The following is a 26481-nucleotide window of genomic DNA, read 5'->3' as shown; positions in this document are numbered from 1 at the left end:
CTGTCACCATGGGGGGCACGGAGGTGTTGGGCACACTGGGCCCTTTTCAATCGCTGTGTGTGAACTTATTAAACGCCCCCCCTTGAGCCGCTTACACAAAGCGATTTGATGTCAAAGTCTGGGTTATTTTCAGATGGTGCTGGACGTTGTAAAGTGGAGTCAGACGCGACGAAAAGGAATGGCTCCAGTCCCACTGATGCGTCCCCCCCAGAGCTAGGCTCAGCTACAGTTCCTCAGCTGCGGATGTTAGCCTGGAAAATATATAAAAAACTACAGCTAACTCAATGAAGTGCATAACAGTACTGAACTGGCGACTACTGAAGTGTACTGTGCACAAGATCTTTCTTTACACGACCAACTGTCTGGGGAGCCTAGTCTTCCTTCCCCATCTCCTGTAAATCCAACAAAAACTTTCCTAATTGACCCATATTTGAGACGGTCCGAATTCTACAGTGCAATTGCTACCTCTATTGATTTGGTGTCCGTTGCACCGTCTAGTAAGGATCTTAACGTAGAAGATGATGTATTTTTTCAGTCCACTGATCGTCCGGACTTGTCTCTGCATCAGTTAGACCCACAAAAAAGCTCAAATCAAATTTACTTACAAGTTGTTCCTGCCAAGGAAAACAGAAGAAATTCTTTGGATGTGGTGAACAAACTCTTGCTTGACTTAACACGGCTTAATAAAGATAGAACTCTCAAATACAGAGCGAGAGATGAGCCGGTTAGTCATATGCAAACTACGCAGAAAGGAAAGGACGAAAAGCTTGTAACTCCGGGGTGCCCCCAACTTACGACGACATGGTCTAGGGGCTTAGCAAAACGCAGACTTATTGAGACCAGCACTTCACCTAGCATTAGCTGCACTCAAGAGAAACTCCACAAAAGGCAATCCTCAACTCAATATAGAAACAGGAGGCTCGGGAAAGAGGACCCAAGCGAGTATGTGTTCATCTGAATGTTCAACAACTGACTGCTCTATAATGGAACGCCCCGATTCAAAAATCAGGAGAGTGAAAAATCGAGTGAGGCTAAGTTCCTCTGGGACAAGTCATGACAAAACCATCATTAGAGACCTAAATCGGTCAAGAGAGCTACAAGAAACTATAATGTCCTCAATGGCGATAACAATCGCGCCGTTCATTAAGTTATACGAACATCTCAATGAAAACCTTAATGACCCTTCAACACTGGTTGCCATAACAAACACAAAGTGATGACAAATTTAAAGATGCCCACTTTACTCTGACCAACAAAATAGAGTCCTCTTTAAACAAAATGACTACCAAACGAAGACCACCAACATAGAAAAAAGAAATACTGGTAGAAGTGGCAAAGGAGGCATTGGGTTGCTTCAAAAATAAAAGGCGCCTCAACAGGTCATGGAGACAAAAACCTCGGTGTTTTATGTCACTCCACGTTGCCCTGTTGTGAACTCTTGAGAAATGACAATCGTGTCTGTGACAGGGCCACTGAAGATACTTTAGCAAATGAGACGACATGCCGGAAGAGGACGGCCGTTGAAATAACCCCTGCAGCCTGCACCAGAGACATATGCAGAGCTATACCTAAGGTGCCGACAAACGCAGAGTGTAGAAGTTACTGGAGAGCATGACCCCTTCTAAACGCACACAGGGTCGAAAATTCAAATAACTTCTCTGCCCCATTCTGGCCCAAAGGACGTTATTGCGCAACCCGATGAGCAAAACATTCCATACTCTGTGGCCCTTATAAATAGTCAATCTACTGAAAATCCAGCCTTACACAATCCACAAATTGCTTCTACTTCAGCAAGTCTCCGTCTTCAGCTGGGGCCTCCCGCTGGAACAGCCTCCCTGTCACTCTAAAACTTGAGGAGAACCATCTCCTGTTCCGGAAACACCTCAAGACCTTCATATTTTCTTCTGCCTTCGCTCCCCCTCTCCCCTGCTGATCTGTTCTCTCTTGGCACTGTGCACCTGGCCATCCTCTGTCTTTTGGGCCCAGGTACCTTCTCACCCTGCCACCCTCCTGCATTGCCCCCGGGCCACCCCTTGCACTGGGGTCTGTATCTGTACCCATACAGCCCCCCTCCCTTTTCTTCCTGCACTTATCAGACCTACCCTGTCTGCTGCCTTAAACCCAGAACTTGCAAGTTGCTGGCTGCATTACCACTGTTTGTTGCCTTTATTATTTATTGTTATTTATTGGTTTCTCCTCTGCTTTGCACTTTTCCCCTCCCCCCTCTCCCATGCACTTGCACGTTCTCAATGTCACTGGGCCTAGTAAGATCGCCGTTTTGTTCTCCCCGGTTCCCCCTCCCTTGCCTTGTCGCGCTCTGAAACACTTGTGTACGAGCGCGATAGAAATAAAATATCAATCAAGTCGGAACGAAAGCTTGGCATTAGAAACTGATAGTCCGAGTGCTATAATTGTGGATGCAAATGAACAACCTGGGATATTTGATATCTTTAAGAGCTCCTCTGGTCTAAATCGAGAAATCTACAAAGCTGCATGTGAGTGGAATTCAGACAAAATAAACTAAAAAACAATTAGTCAAAAAAAAAAAATGAGAAGAGGAGCCAGCTTGAGAAAAATTCTACGCAACATAAAAACAGTACACGTGACTGTAAATGGCAACACACTGAATGGAAAAAGTCTCAAACTAACGATCATCTTGGTGTTGAAGAGTAACCAAAATTAGATGCAGTTCTGGAAACCATCTGCATCAACGACATGTCGATCGATCTGATGAATTTATCAACCTATGAGGACGAAGAAGCTGCAACCTTTCAGACCAATGTACCAGATGCCATAATGAACGAGGTACCTGATGACGTTGCCTTGAAGTTGGCCTTAGCGAAGGTACCTCACATGCCTGAAGCCCCTAAGTTTCGAAGACTATGTACATTTACCCAAGCTATCCCAATAATCGAAAATAAAGAAGAAAGTATAGCTCTCCCCTTTATGACCTTAAATGAAAAATGGAAGCAGCTAGCGGCTCAACATCCTTGAGGCTTGGTAACCTGTTTGACAGAATACACAAAGAGCACATTAGGCTCTGGGAAGCCCTGTATTGTCAGTCATCTGATACCTAATGTATTTGGGGGAACCTAGCATGATTCTAAAAATGGCCAGACAAATGGGTCCACACAACAAGTTCTCAGGTGTAGGAAAAAGTGGACAACATGGCGTGCAACAGTGTAGCTGTAAAGCAGGGTACCAACTTGAAAATGGCCCCTTAAAAGCACCAGCCCTTCACAGAGTGAGACTAGAACAAGTTGAAAACTGATGACCCAACGCTAAATCGTCACAACGTACTACGTTTGTGCCATCTTGTCCCTAGCTTAAGGGCAATTGAATCGGAGGACGTAAACATAGTTTAATTCACAGATGAGACCAGGAACGACAAAGTGATTTTACACCTACAATCAAAAATAATATGACTTTGTGCTAAATGCAGGGCCCACACTGATGTCGCTTGGTTTTGATATCTAAGGTCGCAGACAATAGTATGGCAGCCTCTGAGACCATGAAAATTTGTCAAAAGGCCAGCTCCATGAAATATGTCTGGAAACAAAACAGTCGACTCAGTCAGTGAACGAGATGGCACATCTAAGGCACCCTTGATGGGATCCATGCAAGTCGATAAAATGAAGAAACACCACTAAAACCTCAAGTTGACGATCAAATAAAGATAGCCATTGAAGGCCTAGAAAGAGCCTCAGCAACTTCAAATCCCATACAAGTGCACCCAAGAAGTTCAGCCAAAACCAACACCTGGTCTTGGATTGCGTCAGCCTTAAGCTCTAAAACCAGTAAATAATGCCAGGCGCCTGTAGTCACTATTACATACACACTAGGCTCTTGGAATACTAGAGGGTGTACTAATCTGTTCCAGACAGCCTGGTCAGATGACTTAGATTTGGTGTGTCTACAGGAAACCTGGATAACGGATTTCCCGATCTTACAAGGATTCGAAATGGCTTTAAACCCGGCCCTAAAACAATCAAAAGGAAGACCAATGGCCGGACTTCTAACGGCTGTAAGGAAATCCTCTGGGCTTAGGATTGTGAAATCTGTAAACAGCCCTCTGTTTATTCAGGTTTCAACTGTTACATCTTCAAGGGAAATCAAGATTGACTCTGGGTCCATTTATATCATTAATGTATACTGGAATCATGAATCTGCTGGAACTGTGTCTTTTATAGACCAAGTAAATACAACGGTTGACTCGTTACTTGAAGAATTTGGTCCCACTGACCTAATTATTTGCAGTGATTTAAACATTGACTTTGTGAACACAAGACAACAGGACAAAGAGTGCCATGCTCACACATGATCAGGTTGTACTGCAATGGTGTCTCAAAATGGATTTAAGAAAGCGGTCCATGCTAAACGGTAACCTAATCGGCGATATTCCAGCCTGTCCAACATGAAGACTAGACCCAAGTTCGATCCTTGATTACATCTTCATTTCCCAGTCTGTTCACATTAAGGCCATAGGCTTAGGGGTCACACCCATGGCTCATAGCAACCATGATATGGTCAAGTTGAGGTTTAACTCTACTAGTAAGCCAGAGTGACTAGAATGGCCTCACACAGTGACAATCTGATCCAGTAGGATACGACTAAACCTCAAAGACGCGGACGTAAACCAAATTACAACAGGTTTTCACCATGAAGTGAATGCTACAGAATATCAACATTTGCTAATCCAATTCAGATAACAAAATCAGGGTCTAACATCGTAAATTTGTTACTCAACATAAACATTGTTGAGACATTCCTAGACATTCAGCAGTGAAAAAGAGCTATGCTCCTTGAGATAAGAAACCTCTCTAGAGTCGACCCTACAGGTTTCCTTGTCATGATTGGAGCTGCTAAACAAAAATATAAAAACTGGTTCAAGGCGCATAAGGCAGTGATGCTACAAAACAACTCTGAACTAATGATGGCAAAGATGGAGAACAAGAATTCATCAGAATACTGGGAGGATTATTAACACATTTTCTCCACAAGACACCTTACAAGCAAACTTGGTTCCTGAAGCCTCATGGGTTACATTCTATACTGAAATGTTTAGTAAGAGCGGCGACAATGATGACTGGAAGCCACCAACAATCACTCAGTGGGACCTGGTGTTCGAAAGAGACAGCATCTTGAGTACAATCCACAAAGCACGTGCCTCAAGACCTCCAGGTCCTGACGGGCTGACAAATTACACCATCAAGCGCAACCCAGAGATATGGGCAGATTTCTGTGTGACCCTTTTTGAGAGAATCGTGACTAAACGTGCCACCCCTAAATCGTGGAAAAGTGCGGTAAATGTACCGATTTTCAAGAAGTGAGATGGAGCTAATCCATGAAATTATAGGCCAATAGCCCTCCTTGACATACTGGGAAAAATCTACGCAACCCTACTACAACAAAAGTTGCTAAAATGGCCCATAGAAAGTAATCATGTGGACCTGAGACAAGCCGGTTTTGTCAGGGGTGCAGGATGTGGCCTAAATCTCGTATTCCTGAACTTAGTCAAGATGGAAGCTATAAGAACTAGAACTAAAGTCTATATGGCATTTATTGATTTTTCCTATGCCTTTGATAGCATCAGACGAATGTTGTGGAAAAGGTTAAGCACTTGGAACTGTCCACCCAGGCTTTTGGATGCAATCAGAGAACTCCATACCGACACTACTATTACGATCAGACTGGACCAAAGTGTGATTTTATCCACCCCAATCCACACAAACAGGGATGCTCCTTGGCCGTGATCATTTTCAGTCTGTTCTTATCGGATATCGGCGATGCCTTAAATGGGGTTCGCACATTTCCACCCAAAATCAACGGATCGCATGTCAGTTGTCATATATACGCCGACAACTTATTACTTGACATGACTCCCATTGGGTTACAGCGCAAATTAGATGTCCTCGAAACTTGTGTCAAACAACAATCTAAAAATTCAACAAACAAAAATGCGAAATAATGATTCTCCAAAACTTGACAATGAGGAAAAATAACAGACAAAATAAACGGCGCCTTGAAAAATGTAAAGATCAGAAGAAACACAAAATACCTAGGAATGAGGATCAACGCCAATATAAATGATGCTCCATGGGTGGAAACCGTGAAAAGCTAGTGCTGGCAGCTGGCTTGTCAAGCTTCCATTATAAACAATATGGAAAATTCTCTTTAAAGTCAACTGTTGACTTCTATCAACAAAAGGTGGTACCAGCCCTAATGTATGGCGCGGAGAATGCATTTGGATGCTCATATGACCTGTGGGGCTCATTGGAAAATATGTTTTGGGCCAGGGTACTTCAACTACCAAAAGGAACTCCAACTGTATGCATACACTACGAACTAGGATTAATTTCAATCCATGCAAGAATATGCTGGAATTTTTAAGCCAATTTAGGAAAACAATGCTATTAACATAAACCAGGCAACGATAGGATGAACACGGTCTTATCGATGTGGAGCAAACAATGCCTTGAAGTCTTGAAACAACATGACATTCAGTTAACACTGTTAGATAATCCTAACTCGGCAACAAAAAAAAAAACTAGGGAGATCTGACTGGTGCGAAACATGCGATTCACAACAAACGTCTAGGCTCGTGAAGCAAGAGCCTATGGTGAATTGCAAGACAACTTATCTCGATTTCCCGATCAAAAGATCAAGATCCTTGGGAGACCGCTAGGGGGCGCAAAGGATGGTGGATGCGTGTACCTCGAGAGCTCCTTCGTCCGTCTGGCCTATTGAAGCTTGCTACACCCCAGTGGGGGGCCTACGACGATTAGCCGTCCGGAGCCTAAAGTCACCGGAGCACTCCTGAGAAGGAACCCCCTCCTGGACATCCGAAAAGGGCCTCGGGAGACATGAACAGGAGATTAGACGACACCAGAGTCCGACACCAGTGCTAGCCCCGGGCCGCTGCCCCATCAGAGGATGGACAGAGGGCATTGTGGGGGACCACGAGGCCCTAGCGCCGGGGCACCCTGGTCACAATCTGAAACATTGCCCGCTGGGGGTACACCAGTCACCAACACAGCCGAGGCACCAAGCCCGACCCAAGATAGCAGCCTGAGAAGAACCGACAAGAGACCCAACAAAAGGGTGCGCTCTGGAGAGCCCCTCACCCAGTGAGCCGGGGCTGACACCACAGCGTGCCCCAGAGTGCCATAGCCCCCCCGGACCAGAACACAACCACCAAGCACTGCATACCCTCCCCCCCGGCCGAGGGAGGACCGGTAGGTGAGCAGCAACACAGCACGGGGCACCCGATCAGGGAGAGATGTTGGAGAGGTCGGGGGGATTCATAGTCAAAACCTCGAAAATCAAGATGTCGAAATTCAAAATATCGAAAAAAAGTCGAAAAAAAAGGTTTTTTATTCGAAATGGGGGTCCAACCCACCCCTTTAAATTTTTTTTTGATTTTACCTTTTTTTTTTTTACATACGAGAGCCAAAATAAAACTAAGTAAAAAAATAAATGACTTTTTTCTACCTTTTTTGTTCGACATTTTTGTCATTCAACATTCTTTTTCTCGATATTTTCACTGCACACCGCCCTGGGGAGCATTGCGGACTGACATCCGAGCCCATCCACAACAACTTAGCCCCCGACGGCCCATCGCATGAAGGGCAACATCCAAGGGAGCTCGCAGAGAGCTGCAGGGCCTGCGACGACCTCCCCAGCAGACAGGCAAGCAGACGAGATTTGTAGCGACACCTGCCGCAACGGACCCCGGGAGGCCCCAGTGGATCCCGGGACCTGCCACAGATATGGGGGAGCAAGGCCCCGAAACCAGAGCATCACCAAACGACGCAGGCACCCACGTGTTCCTACCGGACACCACGAACCATACAGAAAGGCGAAAGGGCATCACACACCAGCCCATAGACAACAGACTTAATAGACACAGGCTGGGCCAAGGCTCGACTGTCCCTCGCTCCTCTGGCCCAGGATTCTACAAGGGGGGCGAAAATAAGAAGGCAAGGGGAAGAGCAAAAATAGCGAACACAGAGCCCCAAAGCGCACAGATCCAGTGAAAACCTCGGAGGAGCTCCCGGAGGTGGTCGGCCCACAGAGGCCCGGAGAGCTTCAGCTGGGCCTCGCGAGGACGCTACCAGGAAACTGCCACAAGCTTGCCGAATCAGCCCCACGAGGGAGGCGAAGCAGGAAAGGAAGGGGGATAAACAACAGGAAGGACACCCCTGTCCCCGGGAACTGACAGGATCACCCTACAAGCACAACACCCATCCCAAGAGAACCCAGACTCAAAGGGGAGCACCCCTGTCAGAGGCCCCACAGGTTAGGCCCTGCAGACATCCCTACTCCGGGACTGTGGCACAAAAGGGGGAGAACGTACCTTGACAGAACAGCACACCTAGAACCTGGGCTTGAGGCGAGGGGGAAATACCACAAGGTGAATCTGGCTAATCTACACACAAGCCTCCCAGCAAGCCGCATACCCACTCGGGCAATCCGATCGCTGCAATCAGGAGGGTACCAAAAGGTCCTCACCAGGCTCACACAGCCAACATGTCGGCGGGGGACGACCCCCAATCCCCACACTGACGAGGAAGGAGCTCAAGGATATCCTTCAAGAAATTAAAGCAATTAGGACAGATATCCAGGCCTCAATCTGTGACTTGAGGGGCAGAGTGGACACTGGAGAAAATGGAAGGAATGAAAAATAACCTGCAGACGGACTTCCTGAACAAGAAGTATGAGGCAAGGCTGACCGACCTTGAAATGAGAGGAAGACATGGTGCCAAAGATGGACGATCTTGAAAATAGGGAACGCCGTAACAACCTTTGCATCCTTGGGGTAAGGCAGCAGAGCGTGGAGACGGCGGCAGAGGTCGGAAGGAAAATCCAGGGGCTGATCAAACAGCTGTTTGCCCTGGAGGGGGGCAAGGAGGTCCATCTCGAGAGGGCCCACAGAGGCGGAGGTGCTCGGGGAAGGGGCCCCAGATCTATAGTGGTACGCTTCCTCTGCTATAGAGAAAATATTGAGGTGCACAAGAAAGCAAAGAGGCTGGAGAGTTTCAACTTTGAGGGAGACAATCAGAATTTTCCAGGATCTCTCGACTCAGACTCTCTCCCGACACAGGGACTGTTGCCCTCTTACCCGATGTCACACTGGACATGAGATCAGATGCAGGTGGTCCTACCCCTTCACCCTGTCCTTCGAGAGAAATGGAGTGGACTGCAGGGTGACGAGTGGAAAGGAAGCCCTCCAGGTGCTCCAGGTCCTAAAGGGAGAGGGGACCCCTCCAGACACTGGTGAGGGAGACACCTCACCTTCCGACTCCTCCAGAGCCCCGGAGGGCCCCTGTGCCACCAGAAAAAAGGAAAAAGAAAGTTTATGAAACTATACACTCCGACACGTGAAGGGGACCAAACCAGGAGTAACCATGGGAGGACAAAGTTCGCCAGGCTCGGATGTGCAGAAGTTGGACCCCTGCCGGGGGAAGGCTGACGATAGTGAGGACGACAGAGGACCTCACCACCGCCTCACAATCCGCAGTGGCCTGCTTTCAGACAGGTTTCTCATAGAGGGAGGGGGGGTAGGGGAAGGAGTGGAGGGGGAGATTGAACGGGACGGTGCACGGACCAGGAACAAAACAGTTTGTGAAGAGACTTTCCTGGGCCTGAGGTAATGCGAGTGACCAGTTGCTCCTTGTTAGCTACTCCTGAGAGATGGCCGGGCCGTAACATTAAAAGCTGGGACATTGAACATTCAATGTGAAGGGCCTTAAAGAACGTTTCGTGGGTGAGTTAGGTAGAGAAACGCGTACGTAGATATTCTCTTCATCCAGGAAACTAGACTGGTGGCAGGAGAAGAGACACGGATCCCAGGCTCCCACGTTGGCCAGTCTTTCTGAGAATCTGGCGGTGATAAGAAAGGGAGTGTTGGAATCCTGGTTCATAAAAAACATAGGCTGTCCGAGCTATCTCTGTGGGGGAAGAGCAGATGGTAGGGTACTGGTGGTCTATGGGAACTTAGTCAGTCAATACCAGGAAAACCATGGCGTCTCTTTATTGCACCAACATGGGCAAGATGCTGTTCCTGAAGGAGGCGCTCGGGGAGATCCTTGTACTGGGGGGTGACTTTAACATGTGGGCTGATAAAGGTTTGGATGACAGTGGGGGTGCCCATCGCCCCCCGCCTCCCCCCCGAGAGTCTGGAGAGACTGCGAACCAGGAATTTGCAGACTTCATGTGGGAATAAGGGTTAGTGGACATTTGTAGAGAAGCTCATACGACAACACAGGGGATACACCTTTCATTCTGCAGCCCATGGGTCCAAAATCAGAATAGATTACCTCTTCATGGAATCCCACCAAGCTTCTAGGGCAGATGGGGCAGAGATCCACAGTCAGTTGGTCCCTCCATTAGTGGGGGTAGATTTTTCGATAACAGGGCTCAAAGCAAAGGAATCCCTCTCGATAACAGGGCTCAAAGCAAAGGAATCCCTCTGGCGCTGTACGATTTGCTCCTAAGGATGCGGTCTTCAAGGAAAAGATGGATGAGGCCATCAAAGAATACTTCTCTCTTAACGACACAGGGGAGGTGGAAAGGGGGATGGTGTGGGATGCAGCCAAGACAACCTGGCAGGGTACCATGATGAGGGAAGGAGCTGCGAAGAGAAGAATCAGGACTCTACTGGCCCTTAAGCTAAGTGGGGGGGGGGGGGAATTTGCTGTCTGGAGAGGCTTGAAGGGAGAGGAAAGTAGGAGAGGAGACTTGGAAACAGCAAAAGGTAAACGACACAAACTAAAAAAGAGGTAGAGATGGGAAAGGTAGTCTCCAGTCTCCATTACCTGAAACAGCGATACTATGAGAAGGCGGACAAGGCGGACAATGTTGGCGGCCAGACTCCGGGGCCAACGGGCAGAGAGGTGGGTTGATGGAGTCTGGTGGAAGAAGGATGGGATTGAGTCAAAACCAGAGGCTGTAGCGGGAGAATTCTCCAACTACTACGAGGGAAGAGTAAAGATCAGATGAGGAAGAATTAGAGTCCTATCTGGGGAGAGTAACCCTGCCGGTGCTCAAGAGAGGGGAGAGGCCAGGAGTGGGATTCCCAAATCACCACGGAAGAGGTCCTTGCGGCAATAGCGGACCTGAAAATAAGGAGGGCCCCCGGGGAAGATGGGTTTACGCCAGGTTTTTACAAGACCTTCTCAGGGCTTCTGGCAGAATTATTTACGCATATTATGGAAAAGGGAAAGGCACCAATTACTGTCATCCCAAGGAGGGAAAATAGACCCATCTCACTCCTAAAAGTAGATGCTAAACTCTTTACTAAGGTAATCGCCACAAGACTGGAGGACTGGATGCCCAGGCGTATCCACTCTGACCAGGTGGGCCTTATAAAGGGGAGGCAAGGAGCAGATACAATGAGAAAGACATTACATCTAATGCGTGAGGCAGCGACCAAGGAGGGTAACCCCATACTGGTGGGCATAGATGCCGAAAAAGCCTTTGACCGGGTAACCTGGGCCTTCCTTCATGGGTACTTGGAAAATTTGGCTTGGATCAAGGACTCCAATGGGCCATTCATGGCCTCTACGAAAAGCCGACAGCCAGAGTTAATGGGTGGCTTTCCCGTAGCTTCCAACTCTGATGGGGACAAGACAAGGTTGCCCCCTGTCGCAGATCCTCTTTTCTATGACCATGGAAGTCCTGGCAGAGTAACTCAGAGGGTCAGAATGGGTGAAAGGGATAGACGTAGGACAGAGAACCTTTAAAATCGGCCTTTACGCAGATGACATACTGTTGCATCTGAGACACCTGGCCCAGTCAGTCCTGTCAGCACTACAGGTTATAGACCATTATGGCCGCTTCTCTGGCTTCAAGGTGAACGTGGGTAAATCAGAGGTCTTCCCCTTCGCCCCAGATACAGCGAGGAACCTTAAACTAAAATCCCTGGGACTGCACATTCAGTTAGAGGGCATAAAATACCTGGGTGTAACCCTAGTACGAGTAGACGAAGATATAGGTCTGGCTAACTGCCCCCCACTATTTCATAAACTGTTTGTGGAGATGGAGAAATGGGGCAAAGGACAGATATCGTGGATGGGGAGACTCAACGCGATAAAGATGAACCTTCTCCCTAGAGCCCTTTACCTCTTCCAGATGCTCCCCACCAGGTCCCCTGAAGCCCCCTTAAAGGATGCAAAGCGCTGTATCCTGAGATTTATATGGCAAGACCGAAAACTCAGGGTGGGTTATGAGACACTCACAATCCCCAAAGAAAAGGGCGGAGTGGGGCTCCCAGACCTACAATTATATTACAGAGTGGCACAACCTGGAGCCCTGACCCCTCCACCCCATCTAAGAGAGGACAAGGACAAGCAATGGGTTTATCTTGAAAACTACCACTTGCGCCCAGTCACAGTGGCCGTATGGCTCTGAGTCCCCATTAAAAAGCTTCTGAGGCGAATTAGAGACCATCCATTCCTGAGGACCATGTGGGAGGCCCTAGCTGGAGGAACTAGAGCGGACCAAATTACCACCTGGCCCTCACCGATGAGGCACATCTGGCCGCTGACAGTGAGGGACTCGATCCACGAAGTAGAGCATCATCAGGCCTGGTTCTAGGCGGACCTTGCCAGAATAGGTCAACTGATAAGGGACGGCAAATTCATTGATATACAGAGCCTCGAGGAGGCCTTGAATATTGGTCGCCTGTCCCCTCCTTCTCTACCTCACTAATATATTCACAGCCGCAAAGCTTAAACCCCTGATTTGGAGAGAACTCACTCCGGCCGAGAAGATCCTGGACACTGGTGTCGACATGAGGGGGCTGATCTCCACACTCTATAGGACACTACTGGAACCTAGGGGAGAGGTGACAATCTCAGAGCAAAATGGGGGAGGGACCTGGGTCGTGACATAGGTGGACAGACTCTGGGCTCAGATGTGTGCGTGCCTTCAAGACTTCGATTGCAAGCCAATACAAGATGCACGCAGTGAAATTGCTACACAGATGGCAGTATGACCAAGTGTCCCATCGCTAGGATATACCCATCGGTTGATCCCCACTGCTGGCACGGGTGTGGGGGAATGGAGGAAGAGCCAATTATTGGCACATGTGGTGGTCATGCCGAAAGGTGCAGATGGTCTGGACAGAGGTGTTGGGTACTCTTTGGCCGGGAGGAAAGAGATGAACAATGGATAAAGCTCCCGTCACTAGCTCACTTCCTGCTCCTGGCAGCAAGGGCCCGAAGGGCTAGACACTGGAAGAGAATGCGTCTCCCAACTTTAAGTGACTGGGTGAGAACTGCCAAGGACATATCTCTCATGGAAAAGATCACGGCTGCGACTCATGGTAAAGCCCCATCGGTGGAATCCAAATGGTCCCAATTCTTTAATGTCTTCTGCGCCATACAATCCAAAATACACTCTCAATGTTCCTAAATCATAAGTATCCTGTTGGGATGGCACACAGACACTTCCTACACCCTCAGGTGACTTTAGTAACTAAGACACTAGACAATAATATACCACTGTTTGCATTTAGAATCAGACTTTATGTTAAAGGAAAAAAGGTTATTAGAACAAAACAAGAGATCTCACAAATATTCTGAAGCAGGTCAGTCCTGCTTCCTGGGAGTCCGGAGGATCTACCTGAAGCTCTTGGTCAACTTAAAGGCAACACACAATCTGGTGTTCCGCTCCCTGGCTATTCAGTTCCAACATCAACTGCAGTGGCATTTCAACCAGCTCCGAGAGGATGTCCATCCAGGTGGCTTACTTTGGAGTTGATGGGTCCCACCAAGAAAAAAAAATGGGAGAAGTCGTCCCTACAGGACTTCTTTAGTCGAGAGCTTCAGCACAGCATCAGGGCTTCACCGGGAAAACCAATGGTCCAGGAGTTGCAGCATGCGTCTTCAAGTTCTTCTCGGATTCTTTCGTCCAGTGGTCGACTGCCTTCCAAGTGAAAAAACCTTGCCTTTTATGCAGATTTCTCCCATTAATTCCAGCCTAGCTGTCGGTCGCCCAGCAGGGAGGCTGTCCTTGCCAGACAGTCGGCCAATTACCAAAGAGTGCATTCCTGTCTTCTAGGAGACCAAGCATAGGGAGTTTCGGGCACCTACCTCGCTTCCTGCCCCCGCCAGACACCCTGGAGCCAGATGCAGGCTTCACTCGTGAATCCCGACAGACACAAAACTAACAAAGGGACCAAACCTGGTTTGGCGTGCAGGATAAATCTGAAAAAGGAACTTTCCACAAAGAAATAGCGAAAAGACGACCGGGGCCATTTTGACAAAAGAATGGCACCTTTGGGTGCTTTACTGCAGCTGCAAACGCAGCCCGCGGTAAAAGCTCACCATAGTAGTTAAGTAAACCACTGCCACCAGCTATTCATCGAGGAAAGGGTAACAGAAATGTTACATCAGACGCTAGACAAAGCGGATACTAAGTAACCCCTCTAGCACTCTATTGTAAGATAGTATGTGCTGGCTCTAGAAAGTTAAAGTGTAAGTAAAGCCAATTTCACTTCACTGCTCTTGGAAACGGAAGTTGATCCAAGAGAAGGTTTTTAAACCTTTGGGAAATCTGAGAAGATTTACCTGTGTCACTGCACTGAAGGTGCTGTGACACAGTGTAAAGGATGATGCCTATGGAGTTTGTCAGACTCCACAACCAAAAGAAACAGAGTTCAAATCACATAAAAAAAATACATGAGCGAGTTGGAAAAAAGGGTCTCACTCTCTCCAGGTATAAAATCAAAGTCCTAGAGTCCAGCAAAAGAGCTGGGGGTCTCTAAAGGTAGAGAGGAATTAGCACATTTCTGACAAGTCTTCCTAACAAATCTTCGCTTGGGCTTGTGGTCTTCGGAGTCGCCGGGTTGCTTGGTAGGTAGTTCAACAGCAGGCTCAAGATACACAGCAGGCCCTCTGGACGCTGGCAATCATCTCAGGCATGGTTTCTTAATCTACCTCTATGGATTCAGCTCAATTGGTCGACTTGTCAGCAGTTTCCAAGTTCGGAGTTATCAGGAACTACAGCACAACCTCTGCATTCTCCCCCTGCATTTTACAGAAAGGGTTGGTCTGGCTGTCCAATCAGGACAGCCAAACCACCCCCAACTGGGAGTTTTTCCCCCTTTCAGGTAAGGTGGAAGACAAAGGGCTGCAGAGTTCTGGACTCCTCCCTTGCTTCCTGCCTTTCCAGACATTCTGGAGCCTGGACAGGGAATCCACAGGATTCCCGCTGCTGACAAAACATCCACGGACGTCAATGTTGGGTTGAGTCTTTCCTATCTAGGATAAATCTTCCTGACCTGTGTCAACCCCAGAACATTTTGCTTTTACTAGGCAACTGCTTTACCTTGTTCCTAGGTGAAGGGGAACGCATATATGGAGCCTTCATAGAATTCCCCGAACACTCAACCAACTCTGAAAGGAAGACGAAGATCTCTGGAACTTGCCGTCCTCCACCTGCCTACAAAGCTGGCTCTTAGACCACTAGTGTAAAAGTACTTGCTCAAACAATTAGTGTGATAGCTATCTGCCAAAGATACTGCTTTGTGTGTTGTGTTGCTCTGAATTGTAATGCCAATTGTATATCTTGTTCACAATTTATTGTAACCACTGTAACTATATGTCATGCTTTATGCGCCTGGTTGCCCTTGGGCCTGGTCTGTGCTATATAAATAAAACAAATACAAGTGCCCTCTACTGTCATGATCTCTGCTTCCAAAAGGTCAGGGTTTTCCCAACTCCCTTGGAAGCAGATCCATAAGCCAGGTTACGAGTGCCAACCAGTCCCAATTGGGACCTTTTGGACCCAGTCCTGGCGCCAGTGGCACCAGGCTCATAAATATGCCCAGTCCCAGCGCTGGAAGCGCCGGGCTCATAATGCTTGGGTGGACTTACCTGCAGCAGACCATACTGCTTACTTGCCTGCCAGTTGAGCCTCTGATCCTCTTCTGTTTGGAACTACTTTTCCTGTTGGGTGGGGCTGGAGCCACTCCATAGATTCAGAACACTGGAACTCTTCTGGAAGGCAGGAACTCTTTTTTTACCAGGAACTCTTTTCTTACTTAGGCGTGGCTGTGGAAGGAGACACCTAAGCACTACAGGAGGCTATTTAAACCACACCCGGTGGATGAATCTTGCTTTGCGTTATTCTGCACCCTCTGCAGCAGAACGCTCATCGTGTCTTCTGCATCCGGTCCTGGGCCTAAGGAAAAAGGCTTACCATCCTGAATCCAGTCTTCAGCAACACCTATAAAGACAAGAAAGAACAGGTTAGCATTCCGGCATCTGAAAGGCAAAGGCTTACCTACTCTTCGCACGCTCCGGAGGCCGTCGGCGCTGCATCTCGCATCTGAAAGACAAAACAAGGTGCGTTTAAAGACATTGGGGAACTAAAATACTCACGTGCCATTACTCCTTTCCACATCTAACCCAGTGGGTATCCCGGCACCCTGCAGCCGCTGCGAACTTGTACCTGCAAAATAAAAAGACAGTTGGAGCGCTTTGTGAAGCTGGCAACAAGCGCTTACTTACGTGCTTCCAGGCGCTTCTATTCATCACACGGGCTCCATCTTCAACTCACTTCAGCCCGTCATCCGCCATCGCCGGAACCCTGCAAAACAAAAGACATCATTATTAAAGACTTTAAAGACATTTGAGTTACTCGAAACTTACCGTTCGTGCAGTAAACGACGGTAAGCAGTCCTCTGAAGTCAAGAGGCCTGCGCTACCTATCCAGTGAAGAAACTGGCTACAGCACCCTGCCCCGAGGCAGATGGAGAGCTCGGCATTCACTTACCTAAGGTGAGAGCGTTAACCTGTGGGGGTCTACAGGAGAGGAGAAGAGGAAAGAGATAGGGACACCCCAATAACCCCAGTTCATTAACCCCGTATTTTCTATCTGCAGACATCTTACTCTGCACGTCAGGCATACAGGGCACAGAGGTCCAGCCCAAAGAGCCAATCGGGTGCTGCACATCACCTTTGAAGATACGGTAGTCGCCCAGTCAAGACCGGCGCCTCTGCGAGAATCAGGTGAGCGTTACATCTACAAAGTATAGCAGTTGCTTTACTCACTTTAAATGGGGTTTCCCCCCCCCCTTCTGAAAAGTAATACGTGTTGGTACTGTTTCATCATTGATTAAATGAATGAGTAAACGCTTATCAAAAGGGTCACCTACCTTGAATAACATTGGGTTCTTCTTAAAGTGTACCATAGGGATTACTTCCCCTGAGCTGCTTTATACAGACCTAAAACTACCTAGAGTTAATATATGCCTTGGAGTTGCATGAAGCCACTCTTATGTTAACTTGTCTTGAACAGCTGCTGCTCTACTAAACTTGTAGCAATAGGATAGTGCTGCCTCAAACTGCTTAGTGCATTTCCAATATAGTCATAGGCTCCGTTACTTCCCTTGAAACACCTTTGTCAGGGAGAATTCTCAGAAATGTGTTAATTCCCTTCTACCTTAGAGAGACCCGCAGCTCTTTTGCTGGACTTTAGGACTTTATCTCATGTAATCTAATGTTATATCTCATGTAATCTAATGTTATTTAAATTCTGTGTTCTTTTTAACTTTGTCAGACTCCAAACTCCATAGTCATCTTTACATTGTGTCACACAGCACCTTCCGTGCAGTGGCACAGGGAGGTCTTAGATTTACCAAAGGTTTAAAAACCTTCTCTTGGTGAAACTACTGTTTCCAAGAGCAGTGAAGTGAAATTGACTTTACTTACAATGTGTTGCTTTCTAGACCCAGCACACACTATCTTACCATAGGGTGCTGGAGGAGTTACTTGGTATTCCCATTTTTATGTTACCCATTCCTACAATTAATGGCTGGTGGCAGTGGTGTACTTTTTACTAACATTGTGTTTTTTCAGCTGGCTGCGTTCGCAGCCACTGTAGGGCACCCACGGGTGCCCATTTTGTCAAAATGGCTCCAGTCTCTTTTTTTCGCCATTTCTTCTCGGGTAGGTCCTTCTTGAGATTTACTCTGACCGCCAAACCAGGTTTGGTCTCTTTGTTCATCTTGTCTTTGGCGTGATTAACGAGTGAAGCCCGCCTCTGGCTCCACTATGTCTGGCAGGGGCAGGGAGTGAGGGAGGTGCCCGAAACTCCCTTTATTTAATCCCTTGGTTACAGGACAACCGCCACCCTTCTGTGTGATTTGACAGCTAGGCTGGAATGAAGAGAAACCTGCATAAAAGGCAAGGCTTTTTGGCTTAGAAGGCAGAGTCGACCACTGGACGAAGGAATCCGAAGAAGAACTTGGAAGAGAACCCTGCTGCAACTACTGAACCGTTGGTTTGCCCAGTGAAGCCCTGACGCTGTGCAGCAGCTCAGAATTCGCCTTGACTAGAGAAGCTCCTACAAGGACGACTTCTCCCCTTGAGTGGTGGACTAAGCAACTCCAAATTAAGCCACCTGGACATCCTCTCGAAGCTGGTTGTATTTCCACTGCAGTTGCTGCTGGAACCAAAGCGCGAGGCAGAGGAACACCAGTTTGGGTGCGTTGCTTTTAAGTTGGCCAAGAGCTCCAGGAAGATCCTCCGGACTCCAAGAAGCAGGACTGACCCGAGTCTAAGCCACCTCAGAGTGCTGAACCCCAGATGCAAGGAAAGCCCATCTCAAAAGCCAAGAGTCTGCAGTGGTGCCGTTTGCTGAGACACGAGGAGCTGAAACCGTGAAGTGCCACTGAATAGAAGTTGGTCCTTTTCTGTTGGCGACTGTCCCATTGCAGTGCAGGAGTACTCCAGACGTCCTCCCTCTTGTCCCCACGACTGAGGTCCAGGAACACAGGTTATGCAGAGCTGCAGAAGCCAGCTAGAAATGTTCTTCTAACCAAAAGGTACTGTAAAGTCTAAGAACTTCCCTCTTGTGACTAGTCTTGTTTGCTTCTGTAGAGTTGCTAACAGCTTCTTTACCTCACAAGACTAATCAGCTTGTGGCACTGCTTTGATTTCTTCTTTTCGACAAAGACTTCTAAAACATTGTGCAAGAGTACCAGCAAGACTTTTGCCCAATTGACATTGGCCTGGCTCCCTGAATGACTTCTTCCCTCTGACTGTGTGTTTGGTCTTCCTTCCAGGAAGGGGTCAACTTACTTTGCATTGGGGGTTACCAAAAGTACTTACCTGCTTCAGAATATTTGTGAAATCTCTTGTTGTGTTCTAGTAACCTTTTTCTTTGACACACTCCTAAGTATTGCCCTAAATGCAACAGTGATATATTAATGTCCACAGTGTCCTAACCATTGAAGTCACCTGATAGTGTAGGCAGTGTCTGTGTGCCATCCCCAATGGGTACTTGCTGATTTAGAGAAACTAAGTGTATTTTGGAGTGTATTGTGGTACTATTATATTGCCCCCTCTGAAGAAGGCTTACTCAAACTGACTGTTAAATAAATGCATAATTGTTTAATCAAGAAACCTTGTGTCTAAGAGTGTATTTGAATACTTGCCTCTGAATCTCCAATTCCCCTAATGCGCACATTGACCCCTCTTGAGATAAGCCTGGCTGCACAATACACTACCAACCTGTGTAGTACAGACCTGTACCAAAGGTTTGGTTCCTATTGCTACGAGATCAGGGTTGTTGTAGTGCACCCAAAGGGTACAGCATACAATCTTGGCTTCAGGGTTGCAGCACACCAAAAGCAAGACAAAGTGCTCTAATCTGTCTCAACGCACAGAGTAAAACCCAATAAAGACCACAAAGAAAATGGCGAAAAATGACAGTGCCATTTTGACAAAATGGTCACCCATGGGTGCTGTACTGCAGCTGAGGGTTCAGCCGGCAGTAGAAATGCACAATGGCAGGAAAAAGTAAACCACTGCTACCAGCCATTAAAAGCAGTGAGGGTAACAAAAATGTTACATGAGAATGTAGGATAAGGGGCTACTAGGTAACTAACCCCCACAGCACTCCACATAAGATGGTGTGTGCTGGACCTACAAAGAGAATCAGTAAAGTCAATTTCACTTTACTATTCTTGGGAACAGTAGTTCACCTAAGAAAAGGTAGTTAAACGTCATGAGAAATCCAAAGGATTTCACTGCGACACTCCACTGAAGCTGCACTCTCACACCATATAAAAAGTAGATACCTATGGAGTTTGTTGGACTCCAAAAAGGAAACAATCCAAATCAGGTCAAAACACGAGAGCGAGAAAAATGTCTCTCACTCCAGGCTTCTTAGCTGGCTGAAAGAAGCGGGAGAAGGTGTGCTCCCACTGGAACCGATGTTGATACTGTTTGGACTGCAGCATAAGGATGACCACTGGGAAAAATTACCGGACCTCTCGCACTCCCTACTGTTGGCAGCAGAGCGGCCCGCGCTAGAACGTGGAAGAGGCCCCGCCCTCCCCTCGAAGAAAGAATGGGTGATGATTGCCAAAGACCTATTCCTTTTGGAAAGACTTACTGCGGCTTTACATGGCTCAAGCACCCAAATAGAGACAGACTGGCTGCAATTTCAAGAGGTGTTTAGCAATACACAGGCCACGTCTTGAGACCCTCAAGTATCCTTGGCCCGGCCCAAAATCAAGCCCCGACATGGAACGAATGGCCTTGGAACTTATAACGGTCGATCACTGGCGGAGAAAACCCGGATTGACGCTGCCCTGTGCCGCATCATTTCTATAAGCAGACAGCAGAGATACTGTGTGGGGGGAACAAACGCAGGTATAATGGCTTATAGTTTGATTTGTTGAGGGCGATTGCCCAAATCTTGTAATTTGCGTACCTATGCTGTTTTCGAAAAACCAATAAAAATTGAATTAAAAAAAAATATTAAAAAGTCCCAAGTCCAGCAAAAGAGCTTGGGATCTCCATGGTTGAAGGGAATAAGCACAGAAATGAGAATTCTCCCTTGCATTCAGAAATCGGGTTAGAACTGGTAATCGAGTAGCTAAGACCCCTCCAGAAAGTATACGAGTTGTTTTACTAGCTCTGAATTGAGTTCTAAAATGTAATGTTGCAAGAAGTATACAGGGGTGATATGTTATGTGATTTCATAACAGTGTCACTACATGACGGACACAATCAACTACACTTCAATTACTGATTGTATTCTAAAAGTATATATAACCTGGTTTTACTCCCCATGAATAGTTGGCTGACATTCTGAATGTGTTATAGGTTTGACTCACCTTGAACTGCTGATTGCTATTATGAATAAGGTTAAAGTATTGAATTTGTTTTTATAATTGTGTTTATATATAAACGTATATATAAACGTGATAGTAATTATTTACCCAAGATTTATCTTGGTCTACTTGTATTTAAATAAACCCTTTATTTTTACAATACATAGTATAGGAGTTTCTTTGGACCATACGTATGCTACTATTTCTTTGTACCAAGCTACAGCCCTCTCTCCCTCCTAAGATAAGCCTGTCTGCTCTGTCCAAGCTGCCAAAAAATCCTCAGGTGCTACAGCCTTATACCAAGAGTGGGGCTTATGTACTGCCTCAGACTTTAAAGAGCAGGTAAGAAGTCGTCCCTCTGGCCAGAAAAAAAAAAATGAGTGATCCATGAAATAAAGACAAAAAAGCAAAATGTTGAGGAATCCTAAAGATTGGCCCTAGAATCCCCCAAAATAGGAGTTCTGCTTTAACAACGTCCCTCTGAACACCAAAGATAGGACTGTAATCCAGAAAAGAAAGTCAAAATGGACCGATACAAACAAGAGAAAGGGAAAAAGCATATAGTTTAGGTGGGCCCTAAAAAGGGCATGCATACATTTCAAAATGTAATTCCGTTTCAACACGAACCTAAATGAAGCAAGCATGGGAGGGAGGAGATGATGGCAATGAGAAAGGGGAGGCGCTGCAAGATTGTCAGGTTTTCAAAAGAACACACGTTTATAAAATTCTGAACGGGTTAGTTTGCAACTTCTATGAGATCCAGAAAGCTTACAAAAGGAGAGCTGGGCTTGTAACAAAGGAATGCCCTTATACAATATGAGGGGAACCTTTGAGGGGAACCTTGCCCAGAGGAGTGAAAGGAATCCTGGCCCTAGTGCTGTAGACAGGTTTTAAGATAGCAGATACTACAGACTGTAACAGAAAGGCCTGAAAGGAACAGATCACATGATCAAATTGATTCAAACACATCTTAAATTGAATAGCCCTATACAGTTCCAGAACTAACTAGCCATAGTAAAAGTTAAGTTTAACAGCAGTTAAGTACATTTTTAAGCATCGTCACCCAAGTCCCACACAAGCCCATTAAACAGAAGTCGTCTCATTCCAAGAAGAACTCTTATGGGGGAAGACAGAATCGGACAACAGTGGCACAGTCTTCCAGCTTATAATCACCCCCCTTCTACCCCATGATAGTGAGAGATATTTAGTACCTTACTTGATATTCTGTGAAGGGCACAAACAGGGTCCAAAACAGCTCTGTCACGAAAGAGGAATCTGGCAAACTCTGGGGAGAAAAGAGGAAGAGAAGCATGAGAGATGATCGGACCCAAGCCACACAACGATGAAGGGTGCAAGAGAGAAAAGGAATACAGAACCGACAGAAAAGACAGATCATCAGTGGGGGTTGGTGGGAGAGTATGCCATGTTATGTAAAGCCTAAGAAGGAAATGAATGGCTCTAATAGAGGCAATCAAGCAGGTCAATAAACAAGGTACTATGGTGAGCTGCAGATGGATAAAATGGAGTGCAAGCTCCTACTGACAAGGGGAGTGAGGGGATATCAGTGAAGGGGGGCAGGTTTGCAAACTTTAGATATCAAGTAGGGTGCCAAACTACAGGGAGAGGAGCGAGGTAAGACCCAGAGGTGAGTGGCAAATCAATCCTAAAGACAAGGAAACAAACACTCAAGATGTAGAGAGTTGGAAATAAATTCACCATGGAGATGGAAACTAAAATGCTTGCAACAAATAAGATTAGAGGAATAGATATGTTATCCTAGCAGAGAGATGTGTGGGGTCAACGGGGGGGAGTGAGTAGGGCCCAGACACGGGCTCTCCATAAACATCAAGGTCCTTCTCTGCCCTGCCAGATATCACCAGATTCCAATCACCATTCCTGTGCTCACCTCTGCATTTTGAGGTTCTGATTGCGCAAGTGCAACAACCTCCCATACCAATTTTTTGTTTAAAAGAGGCAGTCTTTTGTACATTTTCCTACCATACCATACTTTATGTTGGGAGGTTTAAATCTTTGCCAACTTATATGCCAGCTCAGCGCCATCATTCTGCTGCTCCCAGTATACATTTCTAAATCTTGACTAATGAAATCCCACCTGTGCTCATAATATGTCTGCTTTAAGGTGTTCATCTCATGCAGCATCCTCCATAATGTTCATATTGCCCAGCCAATGGGTGTACCCATTTACTGTAAGCATCACAGGTTCAATTCTCCATCCTCCCCACTCACTTCTTCTCGGTCTCCAAATTCTGTTTGCTGTGGCCCAGAGGAACTATGCACTGTCCGCTGCACTCACACATCCCATTTTGAATCCCTCACTAAAAACTCTACACCACAAAAATCCTGCAACCCTCTTCACAGCAAAGCGCACACTCACGGCAGCTACAAATGGTCTCTGAACGTGCATTGCTACTGGTTGAACATCGTCCTGGATAGAAAATGGCCATGAGCTAGAAAAAAAAAACAAAGAAAACCTCTTACACAGCAATTGTGATAAAACAAAACAATATATGTAGGTCTTTTCAGCGCCAAGGCACAGATTACACATGTATGTCAAGCAGAACTACAAGAACAAGCAATTCGGAGCAAAGCATACTGGCACACCTGCATGGAGGCAACCAAAAGAATACACTGCAGAGACAGGAATCAACGTAAGCACTAGAGAACAGGACCAGTGTCATTCAGTAGGAAATGAAAATCACCATAGATCACACAAGCCAATGGCCGAGCAGATCTTAGCACACAGGGAGGCACACTTAGGATCGAGTCACTACGGCACCATGGCCAACTGGACACAGAGCTTCTCTTAAAGACCATCACAGCAGTTGGTCTGTTCCAAAGCGTGGTTTAGAGGGCCAACATTCTAGTATCACAGCATTCACGTTTAGGCACTTCTTGGAAGTCCAGAAGGAAGGAGATCACAATAAGGTCATACAATACTGCTGCTCTCAGAAAGTGAGCTTTAAATCATGGCAATGGTTATATGCTGGATAAGGGAGCAACGGAGGACTTGGAAAAAAATTATAGGATTTTACTATCACCAAGTGTTGCAATAAAACGGCAGATGCACACCGTAGTGCCTCTCAAGGATGCACATCGGCACTCACCTGAACTTGAGCAGGCCGACTCTGCCGTTGGTGGCCACCTCTTCTGGGAAGAGCAGTAGGGGGAGGCTGCCCTCTTGGGAAACATATTGCTTCAAGTGCTCCACCAGCTCTGATCGGCTCCAGGTGGTCCCCAGCTCCATGAAGCCCCGAGCCCAGCACCAAAAGCCAGGCACTCCATTCAGCATGGGCTACAAAGAGAAAATGAGAGGGGTGCACAGAGCATTAATATACAGGGAAGAAATCCAGGCTTCATTAGGTTAAGTGTGTAGACCTGCTTTCAGCCAACCCATCTACCACTGCATCAAGACACTAGGGTTCTACATTCCTCACATCCCTTGTTTATTTATTGATTTCATTTGTAGAGCACCTGAACCCTCAGGCACCGGGGCGCTGTTGCAGACCAGTTACATTTATACACAAGCTTGATTCATAACAGGTGTGTATATATCAGTAATCCATTGAGAAAAGACAAGAAAAAAGAAGTTCAGGACATTCAAGACATTGCATGCAGGGTAATATCCTGGTAGACAGTAGTTTAGGCAGACAGCTAGGTTTTCAAGGTTTTTCGGAAGACCCAGTATGAGTTCTCTGCTCTTAGTTCTGATGGAGGGAGTTCAAGTGGTTAACTGCAACTGCTGGAAAGCTTACCCCTCCCCCCAGTTGGGCTCTTTTCACTCTTGGTATGGCTAGTTTGTGGGCATGGAGGGATCATATTGTTCTGTTGGATTTTGCTCTTTCAATTTTCTGGGGCAGTCCTACTCAAACATTTGTGGGTGATAAATAAAGGATCATCTTCAAGACTCTCCAATCAGGAGAGAGTGAGCCCTTTTTCTGGTGGCTGTAATGTGATCCTTTTTTGGGATGTTGTGGGGGACAAAGCTATAGCAACACTGCAAGGTAACCAAGACAGGTCTCGACTGAGAACAAGCAAGGCTACACAACAAGAAGTAAGTTCTTAGACTTTACAGAACCTCTGGTCAGAAGAACTGGTTCCAGCTGGCTTCCTCTTCCTCTACAGCTCTGCAGATCCTGGGCCTCAGTCGTGGTGACAAGAGGGAGGATGTCTGGGGACTCCTGCTCTGTAATGGAAAGGTCAGCGACAGCAATGGACAAACTTCGATTCAGCGGTTCTTTTGTGTTTCAGCTCCTCGCTTCGGATAACAAATAGCAACACCGTGGTTCTTGGGTAACTCCCTGGACTTTCCTTGCATCTGGGGTCCAGCACTCCGTTGAGGTGGCTCAGGCTTGGTCAGTCCTGCATCAGGGATTTAGGAGGATCTTCCTAGCGCTCGGGTCGGACTTAAAAGCAACACACAGTCTGGTGTTCCTCTAACTGGCACTTCGGTTCCAGCAAGCAGCTCCAAGAGGATGTCCAGACGGGCTTACTTTGGAGTCGATTGGTCTCACCAAATCAAATGGAGAAGTCGTCCTTGCAGGGCTTCTCTCTGAGCTACAGCACAGCAGCACGGCTTCACCGGGCAAACCAACGGTCCAGGAGTTGCAGCAGGCGTCTCTTCCAAGTTCTTCGTCAGATCGCTTCGTCCAGTGGTCGACTCGGCCTTCCAAGCCAAAAAGCCTCACCTATTATGAAAGTTTCTCCCATTCATTCCAGCCTTGCTGTCCATCACACGGCAGGGTGGCTGTCGTTGCTGAACAGCCAGCTGACCAATCACCTTTTTGGTGCATTCCTGTAACCAAGGGGATTAAGCACAGAGTTTCAGGCACCCCCCTCACTTCCTGCCCCTGCCAAACATACTGGAGCCAGAGCCGGTTTCACTTGTGAATCCTGCCAAAGACAAAATGAAAGAAGGGACCAAACCTGGTTTGGCGCGGGGTGTAAATCTCAAGCAGGACCTTTCCAACAAGAAATGGCAAAAAAAGACTGGGCCCATTTTGACAAAATGGGCACCCATGGGTGCCTTAACTGTGGCTTTGAAAGCAGCCCGCAGTAAAAAGTAAACCACTGGCACCAGCCATTAATTGTATAAAGAGTAACAATGTTATGAGATGCTAAATAACCCCTCCAACACCCTATGGTAAGATAGTGTGTGTTGGGTGTAGAAAGTTACAAAATGTAAGTAAAGTCAATTTCACTTCACTGCTCTTGGAAACAGTAGATGAAATCTCAGTTAACCGTTTAATGGTATCCACTACAGAGTGTAATTTTGCTTTCTGACTTTGAGAACATTCAGACATGCAAGTGCTAATTTTACTATAGCAGGT

General features: G+C 46.9%; 1 protein-coding gene across 2 annotated transcripts in view; it reads right to left on the bottom strand.

Annotated features, from left to right (window-relative positions):
* The window catches only part of AUP1 (AUP1 lipid droplet regulating VLDL assembly factor), a 240716-nt gene that overhangs the window by 144505 nt on the left and 69730 nt on the right, over positions 1–26481 (bottom strand). For both annotated transcript variants that reach the window (XM_069632508.1, XM_069632509.1), the window contains exons 4-6: positions 24259–24446; positions 23529–23601; positions 22345–22418 (exon numbers count right to left, since the gene is read on the bottom strand). In XM_069632508.1, coding sequence (XP_069488609.1) covers positions 22345–22418; positions 23529–23601; positions 24259–24446 — 335 coding nt within the window. The remainder of the gene's footprint in view (positions 1–22344; positions 22419–23528; positions 23602–24258; positions 24447–26481) is intronic.

The sequence above is a fragment of the Ambystoma mexicanum genome, chromosome 6q (genome assembly GCF_040938575.1).
Source record: "Ambystoma mexicanum isolate Mex_15411 chromosome 6q, UKY_AmexF1_1, whole genome shotgun sequence".
NCBI classification, from domain to species: Eukaryota; Metazoa; Chordata; class Amphibia; order Caudata; family Ambystomatidae; genus Ambystoma; species Ambystoma mexicanum.
The sequence above is the reverse complement of the archived record's forward strand: the minus strand, read 5'-3'. Positions and strand labels throughout refer to the sequence as shown.